The following is a 17,571-nucleotide window of genomic DNA, read 5'->3' on the forward strand; positions in this document are numbered from 1 at the left end:
GACAATAGATCTGGAAAGCATAGGCTAGATCCCAAGAACCAAGAATAGGCATTAGCAGTTTCCATGTTTACAAGACCGCTAGTCAAAAGGAATACACCATCCAATAGTGGGTCTGTTATGTTACAGCTCTCATAGTTCTGCAAAATGCTGAACAATATTACTAGATTCCCTAGCATGAGCTGAAAAAGCCATGTCATATACAAAAAGTAAAACACTTTAAATAGACAAAATTGCAGTATTGCCGTTGCCTTTTTGATCCAACCACTTGGTTTTAATTCCAGTTGTTTGCAATTATTTGAATATATTCAGAGTATTTAATGGATAATGCTTTGCTAGCCAGTGTGCAAGTATTTTGTTTGTTAATTTAACTTGCAGTGTGCTTTGAGACAATTATGTTTCTAGACCTCTTTATATAAAGGCTGTCAACTGAATTCACATGCTGCCTGCATGATGATTTGGAGCTTGAGAAGCAGTTGTTCTAGAGATCTTCTACAAAGCTATCGACAAACAGAGGGTAGCATCTCACTCACACTTTGCACACACGATGATGCAAGGGAAGCCAGACGAACTGAATGTTAAAATAAGAATGATAAACCAGGTTCCTTCAAAATTCTGATTTGATGTGCTATCAAAACTGATCTTCTGTGTTTGTCCCAGATCATCTAAATGTACAACATTGAACAAACTTCATACAAAAAGAAGCAACAACATCTTGGAAAGAATAGCACTGTACATGTACCATGTGTGAAGTTGGAAGACTTGTATCAAAATTAATGGTGTTTGGCTTTTCAGTCTCCTTGCCATCTTGATCTTCGACTTCCATTCCAATGTCATCCTCTTCCTCACTCTCTGCTAATAAGCAGAAAAAAAGAAAAGAAAAAGAAAATCTTTGAAAAATTAAAAGTGCTTGAAATTAAATTATTTCAGTATGAGCAGATGGGCAATTTTGGATGATTCAAGCAAGATGTTTCAATTTTTGATGCCCCCCCCCCCCCCAAATCTGCTGAATTCACTTCCTTGTTGAATAGTTGCTTTTCTTTTGCATCTGTTAAGTCATAAAAGCTTACTGAGGAGACAAAGTCCTGAAAAGCTGGCAAAGAAAGGGTAGATGAGTGTATATCACACCTTTGCTAGTAGGGTGTGAACGCCTACATTAACTTTAAAGCTTTCTATCTGTGAAGTTATTTTGAGTAGAAATTGGCACTTAATGGGTATGCTGGTCAACTTTTCATTAAATCTATGGCAAAAAAGGATGTGAAAAACACCATAAACCATTTCAGGGCCCAAGAATTTGTTCTGAGTACAAGTTCATGTTCTTTCTATTTAAAAATCCATCCCTGATATTGCAAGACTTTTGCGTTTTAATAATGCGCAGTGGGCTCTCCATTTTTGTGGGAATTAGGGAAACAGTATCCTCCCCAATAAAAGTAGGAAAATATGGAGAAAAAACATGTTTTTACCTGAAAGAAACCCCCCCTTGCACCAGGAATTGGAAATTGATAAAAGAATCAGATTGGAGGGCAAAGAGATTCCTAGAGAAAATATGAAACAAATCTGCAAATCTGCAGAGCTGACTGTAATTTAGAGAGAAGAATTGATAAGGAGTTATTTTGTTAAATCCACTGCTAAACAATAGGGAGTTGGAACATTTTATTGGACCTCTATGTATATGTATATGTTTAGTTCATGTACCTTCCTGCTCTTATCCTTTTCTGCTACAGCTGCAATTTTATTTGTCTTTGTAACTCCTCTCATGTTCTGAAATTTTAACTCTTCATATACCTTTCATAGTTTTTAATAGTATAATGTAAGTTCAACATTATCAATTGTTGACTTCATATATATGGTAATTTACAGGATGAATCAAGACCGACCATACTTAGAGCAAATGGACTGAAATCAAAAGGAATGGTTAGTCAAAACCTATTTATTCCACTGATTTCAGTGGCTCAACTGCAAGCATGACTACTCTGGATCCAAACCTATAACTTCTGCAAAACAGTAATGAGCAGCAATCAGATATCTATACTGAACAATAAGAAAGGGAAAGGCTCAGCAGTTCATCAGAAGTAGCTATGAAGACAAGCACACTGCTTTTGATTGCAATGCACTGTTACCAGAAGAGGAAATGATCATGCTACCCATGACGATGAGACCAAGAGAAAGACCTTAGGAGAAACACTGAGAAAATAATAAAAGATTTAATTGTGATTCATATTGTTTTCTGCACTTTTGATCCTTCAGTTGAAGTTGGTTAACATTATGTAAATGCATCCTTAATGTAATTATTTTTTGAAATAACACATCTCTTCTCTTGTCAAGTGAACAGGCAAATGATTTTACAAATATTCCCACTGCAATAAAGTAAAATCGCAGTTGCAGAATTTCCTACATTTGGGTGTTCTTATCAAACATGGGTGGCATTTTAGTTGAAGATGGACAGAACTACACTAGGAAACCCAGGCCTATTCACAACATTTGAAGTAACTTTCACTCTCCACAACAGCTGTTGCTCCAAGGCACATCTTTTGTTACTGTTCTTGCCAGGGCCCCCAAACTCTTGCAATACTATTTGTAAGCCACTCTGAGATCCCTTAAGGTAGGACAGTTTATAAATGCTTTAGTGAATAATATTTAAATAAAAAATATATTTTCTGGATCAAGATGACCAAGTATGATTCCAACTTGTCTTGCCATTCTTGAAACTCACATATCACAGCACAAGTTACATGTAATGAATTGGATCCAGATTAGTCCATTAAGGAGTACCAGTCTTGTTTAGCAAACAAGCAGACACTCCTTTATCCTGTTCTGCCTATTGCAAAGCTGCTTTGTAGGGCAGAAATCAGAGCAGCATAAGCCGCTTTGAATTTCCTTTGTGGAGAGAAAAAGCGGAGTATAAATAAACATAATAATAAACATAGTATTAATATGGGGCAGCGCATGAGACTGAAAAGGGCATCGATAAAGAATGACTCCTTGGCCCCATCTACATTGAGCATTTCATGCAATTCAAAGTGGTTCCAAGATTTCCCATGTAATCATCTGCACAGCAAAACCACTTTCTTCAATATCCACACAGTGTCCTTGAACAGAAGGAATAATTTCTTCCCTGGAAAAGATTATCTCTCAACCAACTCAATGTAAGATTGTCTTTAAAATAATAATAATAATAATAATAATAATAATAATAATAATAAAACTTTATTTATACCCCGCCACCATCTCCCCAACGGGGACTCGGGGCGGCTAACATGGGGCCATGTTAAAAACTAAAATAAAAAATGGTATTTCTTCACTATAACCATGCATATAAAATGAACACTTGGATATTAAACCACGCTGTTCCAACACAGTGTGACTCATCATTATCACCAACTTTAACTTGTTTCACAAGTACTTTATCAAGCTGTGTCAGTTATTATATTTCCATATACTGTACAGTGCCTTTCTTATCTACATTATGCTTTAAATCTTACCCTTGTTTGATCTATTACTGGATGTAACATTTTGAAATATGCTACCATTTAGTTTTACTACTAGGCTATTTTTCATTCCTAAACCTGTCATATGGTAGCTCTGTTTTGTTTCCTCGCTTATTTTTGAAAGAAAAGAAATAGCAGCCAAACTGTGTTGCATTTTGGCTGAGGAAGCCTAAAGCCCGTGAAGAACGATGACTCATTTTACTGCAGTGGCACAATTGAAAAAAATAAATAATGAGAAGACCATCTACTTTGCTCTCCACATATTTGCAAAATAAACAAAACCAAATGAAGACATGACAATTCCCCGCACACTCGATATACAAAATATGTCAAACATATACACACACTTGAAAAATGAAATTAAAGGCTAATATCAAAACAATCTATTCCATTTTTACACTTACAATATTTAATATCACTTCAAATCATCTGAATTAAGACATACATTGACAGTCTCATACACAATACTATAAAAGTCAAGCTCTCTCCCTACATCTAAGGAAGTGTCAGTTTTTAGTTTCAATAGAAATTGTGAAAGGCCCTACAGAGATAAGATCCAAAGATAGAAAATTCAATTTATGAGAAAGACTTGGTGCAAGTGACTTTGGTCGGCTAAAGAACATCAATGTCATCTATTTCTTTCAGTCTGCTTGCATTTCATTAATTTGTGTTTTTAAAAGAAGTCATTTTTATAAAAAAAAACAACAACAAGGAAGACAACACAAAGATGAGATGTATATAGTTCTCTCCTCCAAGGCTCTTCTTGTGGTCCAAGGCACTCTCAGAATTTAGCTCCTGCACAAATTCTGTTTTTCACAAAACAAATCTATCTTCCCTTTAAGGACTTGCCATGGTCCTCTGAACTGGTACCTCATGGCACAACAGAATAATTCTCATAGATTTCATGCAATATAGGTTTGGTTAACTAATCTGAAACTGTGCTACAGGAAAGCACGTTTAAAAATTACAATTTTCTTTCAGTTTCTTTTCTTTGGTTTATTATAATGACATCCTCTTCCACAGTATCCAGATCGTTAGGAATGAGGAAAGTGTAACACACATGGAATTCTCTCCAGCTCATTTTGTACCTCACCCAGGAGATCCCAAAGACCATTGATTCCAACAAATAATTTTATATTTTGTGATGGTTTTTTAAAGCCTATAATTAACTTAAATGACCCAAACTACTTGAAACCACTGCCTGATATATCTCCATCACAACCCATAATCTCGTATCAGGCACTGTGAATTGAAACTAGTCTAAAGGAAAAACAGAAGTGCCATGATATCACTTTTTGTTTCCTGAAAAGATGAATTGGAAACAATAATCCTGTTTACCCTGGTTCCTAAAGTATATTCCTACTGAAAGGTGAGAGGAATATCAACTATTATTGTTAACTGCATGTAATATTTTAAAAGAAATGCTTTTGTTCTAACTCTCAGAAAGGCGCCACTTTGAATTCTAACCTGAAGCCCAGTGCAGAAGATTGATTTGATTTTGTTTCAATTACAATCTATCATGCTACATTTGACATTTTATAACTAAGCGTATATGCAGAAACATTTGTTTGTATTTTCATAGTCTGGAGGCACCAACAGTTAACATGAACCGAAATGGAGATGTACTTCGTTGTTAGTGATCAGCCCTTAAGTTGTTTGGTTTGCAATTTTAAGGTGAAAAAACTCACCGTTGAAGACTGGGGTATCCATTTCTTAAACACAAATGAAGAAAATATGAAGGGATCTGCTACAGCAGGGATCCCCATATTAAGGCCTGTGGGCCTTGTGACTATATTTCCTGAAAGCTGATAGGACCAAGAACAGTGCAAAACTGTGTCAGAAACAAGCATTGTCCTGTTGCATACGATGCACTATGACAATCTAAAGCTTCATTCTCCCCCCTTTCTGCACTAATGGTCTGAAAGAAAAGGCATAACACAAGCTAAGATATAATATCCAATATTCATACATTTCTTACTTCTTCTTTTCCCATTTCAGTGGTATTTTTGGTATGAAAACCAGTTCTGTAGCACCTCAGAGACTAACTGATAAAATGTGATTGATAGTATAAGCTTTTGCAGACTAAGTCTACTTCTTCAAATAAATATGAGAAAGTAAATTGAGGATGCATTTACACTGCAGAATTTAATGCAATTTGACACAACTGTAACTACTGCGTCCCAATGTTATGGAATTATGGGAATTGTAGTTTATAAGACCTTTTGACTTTATGCCAAAGAGTGCTGGTGCCTCATCAAACCACAAATCCTATGAATGAATTATAGCAGCTTAAAATGGCATCAAGCTGCATCAATTCAAAAGAATAGATGAACCTCATGGCTACAAATGCTTATGCTACAACTTCATTTTTTCAGTCTCTAAATTGAGACTTTGCATGCTGATATTCCAGACTAACACAGACTAAGACATCCCCAGAAAATAAGACCTAGTAGAGGTTTTGTTGAATTGCTAAATATAAGGCCTCCCCTGAAAGTAAGACCTAGCAAAGTTTTTGTTTGGAAGCATGCCCGCCAACCAGAACACCAGAGCATGCAGGATCAGTAAATGTACGTACCATAGAGTGTTGTACATGAAAATATTGGTAGTAACAAGAAATTCTTGATAGGATTCAGTTTGTCTGATTATGCTGGTTTGTGATGACAACTACTGTACAGTATATAATAAATGTTCAATTTTTTGTTCAACAATAAATGTGAATTCTTCTTTATGGAAAAATAAGACATCCCCTGAAAATAAGACCTAGTGCATCTTTGGGAGCAAAAATTAATATAAGACGCTGTCTTATTTTTGGGGAAACACGGTATGTCTTTGAATTCTACATTCAATTGCTAATGTGTGTGCCCCATTTCTTCCCAGCCAGAAATAATTTCTCACTGTGTGTGCAGGCACAAACAAAATGCCCCACTTTACCTATAATCCCCACCCCATCTCCATTTCTAATGTATCTCCTCCTTACTTCAAATGGAGGCCCACTGAAGAGGAAAGAGTTATATACACTAAAGTAGCTGGTTAGAACTGGGGCAGTTCCTTCAGAGAAGTTGCTATTGTATCTAGATCAGTGGTTCTCAACTTTTTTTTTTTTGACTAGGGCCCACTTGATCAGGGACCACTCTGCAACATTAGTACAAAAAGGGTTACGAATCAGTTTTTGGTCAACTTTAGATTTGGTTTGGTAATTTGAGGTGCTTATTTGAAAATTGCATTGGATAAACCACATCAGCTCTAGTTTCTGATAAAGAACATATGCCATCCAGTAGTCGGTATCTGCTCGCCCACAGAAAACCATATTTAATAATCTAGAGCTGATGTGGTCTATCCAATGCAATGGTCAGCTCAGCAGAAAGGAGCCAAACTAAAACAAATAAATAAAGAGGAAAGAGGTTCGCGGACCGGATTTTCGTTCTTGCAGATCACTTCTGGGCCGTGGCCCACAGGTTGGGAATCACTGTTCTAGAAAAATCATTCCCAAATAAGTTGCCTGAACATTTTTTTAGCAGATGTGAAGCAATTCAGGTAAGGATACTCTGTGCATCTTAGAGTTCCAAAGGAATACACTGCCAAATGTGTGTGACTCTCCCTTAAGTACACATTTTTATGTCATTTACCATTTCTAGGTGCATTTTAACACACAAATTTTTCAACTGCTTGAGGTGAAAGTAAAACTTGTCAAAAATCAGATAACAGTAAAAGATCAGCCAGCCATACATAAGCTTCCCCCCCCCCTTTTTGGGGGGGGGGTGGTGGTGGTGGTGGTATTTTCAAGCCATGGATGACTGAATCTGTAGATATGGAAGGTTGATAGTACACACTGATTTCTTCTCTTACCAAATAAACCAAAATCTATACCAAGCTGGTCTCTCTTCCTATTTCAGTATATCTGATTTCAAACTACTTGCTACTCTACTCAACACAGCATAAAGAACAGAGACCCTGATAATGACAAATTAATGGCACTTCATTCCCTCTCATCATCCATTTTTCTTCCAGTACAATCTTTTCAGAAGCCATTCCTGGTGGTTACTAAAAGAATTATGTACCTTAATAATATTTATTTCTTTTCTTGCTCCTCTTTCCCTGCTATAATTTCATGCCATGTCTTCTGCGATGTGATCCTAAGAATAGCGATTCTTATTTCCCGATCTCTTTATAACACCAATAATATTATGCATTCTTTAATTAGTTATTAATAATTAGAAACATATTCTGAACTACCTGCTATGTCAGAATGTATTAATGTGCAAATGAGGAACATTTTCCTTCTTGCTACCCAATTCCTTCTAAGCTCTCCTTATTTATGTCATCACCAAGGAAATTATTCTATTTTTCTGTAACTCCAGAGTCACAAGTTGGTGATCCATCCATAGCTACTGCTCCCCCAAGGGTCTTGGTCAACTTGAAATCTATTTAAGGAGACATTAAGAACTTGGTAGGGGGCCCCTGGTGGCACAGTGCGTTAAAGCGCTGAGCTGCTGAACTTGCAGACCAAAAGGTGCCAGGTTCAAATCCTGGGAGCGGAATGAGCGCCTGCTGTTAGCCCCAGCTCCTGCCAACCTAGCAGTTCGAAAACATGCAAATTTGAGTAGATCAATAGGTACTGCTCCAGCGGGAAGGTAACGGCGCTCCATGCAATCATGACCTTGGAGGTGTCTATGGACAACGCCGGCTCTTTGGCTTAGAAATGAGCACCAACCCCCAGAGTTGGTCATGACTGGACTTATCGTCAGGGGAAAATCTTTACCTATACCTTTAAGAACTTGGTGCAAAAAGTAAGACAAAATTTCTTACCAAGTGTGATTCATGCCTCAGTGAGCCAACTGTAACATATTCATGCTTTAAGAAAGACACTTTCTAAGACTCGCTTATCCAAGGTTCTGGATTATCCAATGCATTTTTGTAGTCAATGTTTTTAATATATCGTGAGATTTTGGTGCTAAATTTGTAAACACAGTAATTACAACATAACATTTTTTCTGTCAAATTTGTTGTATAACATGATGTTTTGGTGCTTAATTTGTAAAATCATAACCTAATTTGATGTTTAATAGGCTTCTCCTTAACCCCTCCTTATTATCCAAGATATTTGCTTATCCAAGGTTCTGCTGGCCCGTTTAGCTTGGGTAAGTGAGACTCTACTGTATAAAAAGGGTACACTTACACACACTGAGGTATTTTAGTATGTCACATTGCAATACTTTCTACATCTGTGTTTGCCACCTGTCTATCTATAGGTATAATAAAATTCACCCTTTCTTTGGAAGTACTGCACACACTCTGCATTACATATTTGCTTGAGTCTATCCAAGCAAGCTCCCACTTTCTCTTTTGATTAAATGGGGATGATTGATTGGTATGGTTAGTGCAATTTTCTAAGAAGGGAAAACATTAATCCATGGAAAAGATATAACATTTAAAAATATGTAGAAGTACATTATTATATAAGAACCACTAGAACTGAACTCCAGAGAACCCCGAGGCTTCCCCAAGATGAATAAATGTGGGAGTACATATGGGAGTACAACACACAAGTTTTTTTTAAACAAAAAAAACTAACCACACATATGAAAACTGTATTTATGGTGGCAAACCATAAAAGATTTGGTTTGAATAGTTTGAATGGAAGGACTGAACAATTGATTTTCACAAAGTATGGTATGATCCTGATTTACTTTTTTAGTTAGCTGTCATTTAGTCAGAGTTCCTCAGTTCGGGATGATGGCTTAATACAAGTCCAGATCTTGGTATCCAAGGCAAGAACAGAGATAAGATAGGAATTTGCAATCTTGATGCTTCTTCCTAGCTGGTTTTGGTACCATAGAATAGTTATCTGTAAGTGATGCTTTAGTGAGGTGGGGGTTGATATTGCAAATTGATTTGTGCCAACTAAGTGATATGTCCATGTTCTAAGTGCTATTCATATGAAAATATAGATTGCTACTACAGTATATTGATTTGGGAGCCTCACTAGTTTTAAAGAAGAATTAGATCTATCAGCCACTGATCAAAACCACAATGATGAGTCTTGATATAGAAGACTATTTTTTAATTCAATGCCGGAAGCTAGCTATTCTCATTTGGGAATATCAGATTGACAAATGTTTAACACAGAAGGACTGCACATTCATTTGGTCTGTTCCTGAAAAACAGTTTTTAGTGTTGCTGCCTTCCCGTTCATTGCCTTCAAGTCACCTGTCAATTTGTGGTGGCCTAAGAATTTCATAAGATTTTCTTAGGCAAGGAATACTCAGAGGTGGTTTTGCCAGTTCTTTCCTCTGCATATAGCTGAAACCACGTTATTTGCTGGCAGTCATCTATCCAGGTAGTAACTAGGACTGATTCTGCTGATAATAATAATAAGAATAAATTTTATTTATGTCTCGCCTTTCTCCCTAAACGGTACACAAAGCAACCCACAACATTTAAAAAACAATACTAATCGACCATACAAAATCGGACAGGATCTGGTGCCCTTAGGGAAATTAGACTACCTTACACTTCCTCACATATTTTTTCCTTCCTTCAATTCCTTATTTCCTAACAGCTCACACCTCAGGCCTACACTTTAGTTCTTATCACAGGCAATTCTTGCCTATTATGATCCCCTTTTTTGAGCTAGCCCTCAAAGAATACATTCTTCTCTTGCTCTTACTTCCAAGCTCACTATCTTAGACTTCTAATTCTATATCCCAGATTCCACCTGTAAATCAAATCCATATGCCTTCCTTTCTGTTGGAAAACTCAAATTCCTACCCAGGATGCCTCCATCTTACAAAGCACCAGGCAATGGGCTCCTTGTGAAACAAAAAACTGGTACCTGCTTACCTGTTTGAATTCCAATACCTTTAAGAACACTGAAAACAATGGGTCCTAAACACCCCAAAAGTACGAGATCCTGTCTGCTCTTTGCTGCTAAACAGTATCAGTGTTGGTTAGTACTTTGATGGGAGACCACCAATAAATACTATGTACTATAGCCTGTATTTCAGTGGAAGGAACTGGCAGGTGCACTTTTGAGTATTCCTTGCATAACAAAACTCTATGAAACTCAGAGTTGCTTTAAGTCCACAGGTGGTGGAGAAGCTCCCAGATCATTAGATCTTCCAAAGAAAAATGCAATTCCTCTGACGTTTCTTCCTGTTTTCAGACCTATTTTTGAAAAATACAGGAACAAATCCACAAAAAATTAAAAGTCCCAACCCACTTTCTCCTTGCTTGTTGATGGATCACTCCTACTCTTGTCATCAAGTCTTGGAACCCCACTTTCCTAACTCAGTACAACAAAACTTATCCACTTTAACCTCTCATCTAACATTAGGAGCTGCTATTCCCCTCCACTAAAACTGGGCAAAAGATGGTAGGGAGAGAATAGATGGGCAACAGTCACCTATTCTCTCCCTGCACTCTTCACATCCCTTGCCATTATCCACTTTCCCTTTTTCCATACTCCTAAAATACTGTAAAACCATATCTTTATTTTCCTACAAGTCCTTACCACTCTTTTTATTTCTTACCATCAAACCACACTCATCTCCAACTATTTCCTTTACTGCCCTCACCCTCCCCAAGGCTTCTCCCGTTATTCCCTCAACCCACAACTTCTCTCCCTTACTCCCCCTCTCCAAGGCTTCTCCCTTTATTCTCTCACCTCATCATTTTCCCCCTTGATCCCCAACAAGGCTGTCTTTGTTCTTCCACTCCATGCTTTTTCTCTCTTGCTCACGCCTCTTGCTCCCCATTTTTCCCACCCCAATGCTCCCCCCCCCACTGAATTACTCTTCCTCTTGCCCCCTTTCTATGGGCCCTTCCAGACAGGCCCCATATCCCAGGATTTCTGTTTATCCCAGATTATCTGACAGTGCGGACTCAAATAATCCAGTTTAAAATAGAAAACCTGGGATAGAGTGCCTGTCTGGAAGGGCCCAGTGTTTTCTCACCCAGGACTTCTCCCCTTTGTTTTCCCTATCCATGGCTTCTCTCCTTTTCTTTCCTATCCAAGCTTTAGCCTATAAAGCCGATCCTAGCTTTAGCCTATAAAGCCCTAAATGCTTCGAGCCCAGTCTACATGAGGGGACCGCATCTCCTCCTACGAGCCCTGAGATCATGAGGAGAGGCCCCACCCAGTCACAAGTGAGGTTGGTGGAGATGAGAGAGGGGGCTTTTTGGTGGTGGACCCACGGCTCTGGAACTCCCTTCCTAAAAAGGCCCCCTCCTTGCTGGCCTTTTGCTCACAAGTTAAAACCTTTTTATGGAACCAGGCCTATTCTGAAGATCAATAATAAGCAATAGCTAGACAGTTATTGGTAATGTATATTCTCAGAATGTTATATTGGACCGGCAATGCTTTTACGTGGCTTAAAGTACATAGAATTTAGGACCTAGGATAACTATTTTAAATGATAACTTTACTGACCTGAAGGTCATAGAAACATAGAGTTGGAAGAGACCTTGTGGGCCATCCAGTCCAACCCACTGCCAAGAAGCAGGAAAATCACATTTAAAGCACCCTCGACAGGTGGCCATTCAGGCTTTTCTTAAAAGCCTCCACAGGAGCCTCCATCACACTCTGGGTCAGAGAGTTCCATTATTGAACAACTCTCACAGTTAGGAAGTTCTTCCTAATGTTCAGGCTGAATTTCCTTTCCTATAGTTTGAAGCCGTTGTTCCGCATCCTAGTCTCTAGGGTAGCAGAAAACAAGTTTGCTTCCTCCTCACTATGACTTCCATATGAGCTCTTTAAGCCACTCCTCATAGGGCTTGTTCTCCAGACCTGTAATCATTTTATGACCCTCCATTCTTATCTTTGCATTTTATTTTTTCTGCTTAAGTGAAGTATCTTGCATTTGTCCCAGTTGAACTTCATTTTGTTAGTTTTGGCCCATCTCTCTAATCTGTTAAAATTGTTTTGAATTGTGCTCCTCTCTTCTGGAGTATTAGCATTCCCTCCCAAGAAATGACGAGTGGAGTGCTGCAAGGTTCCATCCTGGGTCTGGTTCTGTTCCACTCGTCATTTCTTTCCAGGATGAAGACAAAGCATTGGTGAGCACCCTTTGGGTTTGTTCGCTTAACCAATTACAGATCCACCTAACCGTAGTTTTGCCTAATGGTATAACGGCATAATGTTTTAATTTATTAATTTGTTATACTTGGCTTATGTAGTTTGCATTTCTGTTATTTGCTTATATGGTGTTTTTATTGTATTTTTATGTTATGTAATTTTGTTGCTTTTAATCACCATACGCCGCTTTGAATCACATACACGGGAGAAAAGCCAGATAAAATAAATAAATAATATCCAATGGTGTGGGCCTCTTTTCCATGGCTTCTTTTCTCCTTCTAAACCTTCTTTTCTCACACTATGACTTCTCTTCCTTCTTGCTTCCCAGAGCATACTGCTACTATTACTACATTATTGTTGTTGTTAATTATGGCTTCCCCCTTTTGTATGGCTGCTCCCCCTTTCCATGGCTTCTTCCACCCCATGTCTTTTCTCCTTATTCCCCCTCACCATGCCTTGTGTCCTTTGCCCCCCTCCTTATTCTCATCCTTCTTGCTTCCCAGGGCCTATTACTATTACTATATTATTGTTGTTGTTACTTATGGCTCCCCCCTTTTTCTATGGCTGCTCCCCCTTTCCATGGTTCTTCCACCTCTTGTCTTTTCTCCTTATTTCCCCTCTTTATGACTTCTCTCCTTTGCCCCTTCCTGATTCTCTTCCTTCTTGCTTTCCAGAGCCTATTACTATTAATATATTATTACTACTAAGATATTATTATTACTATATTATCATTACTTTATTATTATTAATTATAGCTTCCTGCCTTTTAGTACGGCTGCTCTCCCTTTCCATGGCTTGTTCCACCTCATGTCTTTTCTCCTAATTCCTCTCTCCCCGTATTCTCTCCTTTGCCTCCCTCCTTATTCTCTTCCTTCTTGCTTCCCAGAGCCTACTATTACTATATTGTTGTTGTTAATTATGGCTTCCCACTCTTTTTGCATGGCTGCTCCTCCTTTCCACGACTTGTTTCACCCCGTGTCTTTTCTAATTCCCCCTCCCCATGCCTTGTGTCCCTTCCCCCCTCCTTATTCTCTTCCTTCTTGCTTCACAGAGCCTACTATTAATATTACTATATTATTGTTGTTGTTAATTATTGCTTCCCCCTCTTTTTGCATGGCTGCTCCCCCTTTCCATGGCTTGTTTCACCCCATATCTTTTCTAATTCCCCTCACCATGCCTTGTGTCCTTTGCCCCCTCCTTATTCTCTTCCTTCTTGCTTCCCAGAAACTATTACTGTATTATTATTTTCTTGCTGTTAATTATGGCTCCCCCCCTTTTTTCCCGTGGCTCCTCCTCCTTTCCATTGCTTCTTCCACCCCATGGTGCTTCCCGCTTATTCTCCCACCCCGTGTCATTCTTCCTACTACTTCTACTACTACTATGGTGGCTTCTTCCTCAGGCCTCTCCCCTTCTCAGATTCCCAGAAACGCACCTCCTTCGCCTTTCCCTCCCGTGCCTCCGGACTAACCCCCCGCCCCAAGAAAGCCCCTCGCCCGCCTCTTCTATTTTTCCAAGAGGGACCCTTACCGGGTATGAGCTGCAAGTGGTTCCCCATGTTGTTCTCCTGTTCTCCGCCTCCTCCTTCATCCGCGGCCATCGCTGTTTACCCGAAGAGGAGCCTGGGAAGGCGGCGAGGGGGCGTGGCCAAGGAGGCGGCGGCGAGGCGAAGAGCCGACCCGCCCGCCAGCGGCCCCTAGCGGCCCAGAAAGAGATCTGCAGCTCCCCCAGAGATGGCGCACTTCGCCAGGAGACGGGGGGAGAAAAAGAGCGCCTGTCACTTTAAGAAGTGGGAAATTCAGCAGATCACAAGCAACATCTGGTGCAGTGGATCTCAACCTGGGGTCCCTAGATGTTTTTGGCCTATAACTCCAGAAATCCCAGCCAGTTTCCCAGCTGTTAGGATTTCTGGGAGTTGAAGGCCAAAAACATCAGGTTGAGAACCACTGATCTGGTGGGATGCTTCTCCTGTCTGTATATGCGCCTGTAAGGGTGCATTTGCACTGTAGCATGAATGTAGTTCGACACTACTTTAATTTCCATGGCTCAATGCTATGGAATCATGGGAGTTGCCGTTTTACAAGGTCTTTAGCATTTTATAGCAAATTTATTTGCCTGATTTACAAGGCCCACTGCTCTAAACGTCCACTCCAACTTGCATTTTATGGGGTTGTAATATAATAAAGAGCCACAGTGACACAGCGGGTTAAACTGCTGAGCTGGTTGTCCGTAGACACACCTCCAAGATCACGTGGCCAGCATGACTGCATGGAGTGCCATTACCTTCCCACCAGAACAGCACTTCTTGATCTACTCACATTTGCATGTTTTCGAACTACTAGGTTGTCAGAAGTTGGGGCTAACAGTGGGCACTCACTCCGTTCCCCGGATTCCAACCTGCAACCTTTCGGTCCGCAAGTTCAGCAGCACCGTGCTTTTACACAATCTAAAGTTGACCAAAAATTGATTTGTAACCCTTTTGGTACTAATGTTGGAGAGTGGTCCCTGATCAAAGTGTTACCTAATCAATAAAAGGTTGGGAACCACTGCATTAGAGGAAATGCGCACACGTATATTTGTGTTTTTAAAAACACATGGAGAAACATTTCGGCACACACAAACAGATTTAAAATAATATGGCTGGGAAGCATGGTCGAGGATCCTTTGTAGAGTCAGTTCAGACCACCTTAACCTGGCAGTTGCACACCCTAAATACTTATCCCCAACATTTCACAGATGAAGACGGGTTGTATCTACATAGGCCAAATACGCTGGAGCTGGTTTGCATTGGCGTACTCTGGGTCAGTTCTGGAAGTCTGCATTGATCACCTCCGTACCAGTGCAACGGCTGGAGGGAGTCTACACTGGGCGCCTTCATGTTGTTGGATTGCCATGCTTGTCTTCATTGTCTTGCTGCCATTATAGTGGCAGTCATGGAGCTCAAACAAGTTCCTGGTCATCACTCTTCGCCCTTGCCAGTGCTTGCAAAACCACAAATGTGATCACTCTCCTCCTTTTCCCTTCCCCTCTCCCAAGTCACAATGAGGGATGATCAGGAGCTGTCTGGACCCCTGTTATTGCTACTGTGACAGTAACAACCTGTCTATAGGCTGTGGATCCCAGGGTCATGTGAATAGTAGCGACTGGATCTGAATTGGAGTGTCCCTACTGAACTGGCATAATTACAGTAGTTAGTAAGCTGATATAGTGCAACACTGGGTTTTTTATGAATTCGCAAACCAAATGTGCTTATTTCAGAACTGCATACATGTCAGAATGTCTTATCTTTTCAAAACGTCAGGTCTTCAATTTCAGTGAATCCTGAACAACGAGCTAACAAGTAGTTCAATTACTCTGCCATTTGAAATTTAAATATTATATAAAGTTGATTATCTGCGTTTACCTAGAAATAGAGTGGAGGGCAAAGGATGCAGTGGTATATTTGCAGTGTCTGTATTGTGTTGTCATTTTTATTACTCATAAAAATAGATGCAGATATGAGACTCTGGCCAAGATGCATATTACATTGATTGTAAATTAAATTGCCTATATTAAAATTAATTTAAAAATAGCTGCAGAATTAATGTTTTTATTTTGTCTTACTAAACGTAACGAATTTTGCCAGTTCAGGAAAAGTTAGGGAGAGTAACTATCGGCCAGCCTCTAATTTCCCTTTTCTAAAGGTGTTATCACACCATGATTTCATATTGTCATACCAATTAATTCCACTTTTGCCTCAGCCTTATTATGCTATGTTGCTGCTCTCCAAGACTTTTAGAAAATGTGTTTTTTTCGCAATTAATCAATTAATGACTCCCATCCATTATCTTGATCACTTGTGGTCACCTTTCCTTCACCCTGTAGTCCAGTTTGTGACAACAGAACAAACCTGTGACAACCTATAGTCAAAGACAATATAAATATGCCATATCCTTATAATATTTATTTACAAATATATAGTTGGGTGGGTATTATCAAAATGCCAATTATAGTTTCTACCATTGTGCGCCAATGGCTTGATAATCCAATGAGAAGAACAGCAGCAGAATTACCAGTTAGAGAAAATCTTGTAAAATACAAACAGTTATCAAGTGATTTTAAAATTCATAGAAAATAATCTCTTTACATAGATGAACAGAAATAATGAACTGAAATGTCACTTTGCTGGCCAATATGTGCCGGCTGATAATCTCTCAAGTGTATGCTGCTCATCATCTAATGAAGAAAAAAGCACTGACACCTTTTAAAAATAATATGAAAATGAAAACAAATTCCATGAGATTTCATGTGTATATCAGGTGAGTGTATATCTTCTATATTTTGCATCAGTTTATAAAACATGAGTAAAATAATGATACGTATCTGTGTATTTTCCCAGAGTTCTAATGTGACCTTGAGATGATCATGAATGTGTTATAGCACTCAGTATTCCAGGAAATTGTAAATCACAGTCTTTAATACAAAGTTTTGGGACTCAAAAAATGAAATACAAAACTCATGGCATACTGTCTGCATGACTTGTTCATCTGTGGCATTTCCATCATCTCACGCTTTTAGCATTTTGTACCATTTATGCTTTCCTTAGTATGACTAAGCAAACAGATTATTGATAGTCTGGCTATGCACAGTTGGCATTGACAATACCTGTCACTCAATGCTTGACGAAAAAGAGCAAATAAAATATTCACGGAAAGATGAATTCTGCCACTCAAAGGGCATAGCTTCAGTATATCCTAGTGGAAGTGTCACTGAATTGGTAGCAAAACAGAATCTGAAACTAACTCTGCTCAATGGCTTATGTGGTTACTTGAACAAATTTGAACTGATGGAACTGCTACAAATCTGCAAAGAAAAAAGTAATAGTTTGAATATTCTGAGGAGACTGGAAAACTGATATACATTTTCTCATGGGACTTACCTTTATGGAATGATAATTGTGTTTTCAGTTCATAGTTTAACAAACACAATAGGTTAAGTGAGATTAGTAAAGTATTTATCTGGCTGTCCAGTTGGCTC

At 39.0% G+C, this 17,571-nt stretch overlaps 1 protein-coding gene across 2 annotated transcripts in view; it reads right to left on the reverse strand.

The window, feature by feature from the left end:
- crbn (cereblon) overlaps positions 1 to 14,225 on the reverse strand; it is a 31,828-nt gene extending 17,603 nt beyond the window's left edge. The window contains exons 1-2 of one of the 2 annotated variants that reach the window (XM_003217814.4): positions 14,086 to 14,225; positions 740 to 852 (exon numbers count right to left, since the gene is read on the reverse strand). In XM_003217814.4, coding sequence (XP_003217862.1) covers positions 740 to 852; positions 14,086 to 14,155 — 183 coding nt within the window. In that variant the 5' untranslated portion in view covers positions 14,156 to 14,225. The remainder of the gene's footprint in view (positions 1 to 739; positions 853 to 14,085) is intronic. The other variant, XM_008105344.3, reaches the window with a different exon arrangement.
- Between the last annotated feature and the right edge of the window lie 3,346 nt (positions 14,226 to 17,571).

The sequence above is a fragment of the Anolis carolinensis genome, chromosome 2 (genome assembly GCF_035594765.1).
Source record: "Anolis carolinensis isolate JA03-04 chromosome 2, rAnoCar3.1.pri, whole genome shotgun sequence".
NCBI lineage: Eukaryota > Metazoa > Chordata > Lepidosauria > Squamata > Dactyloidae > Anolis > Anolis carolinensis.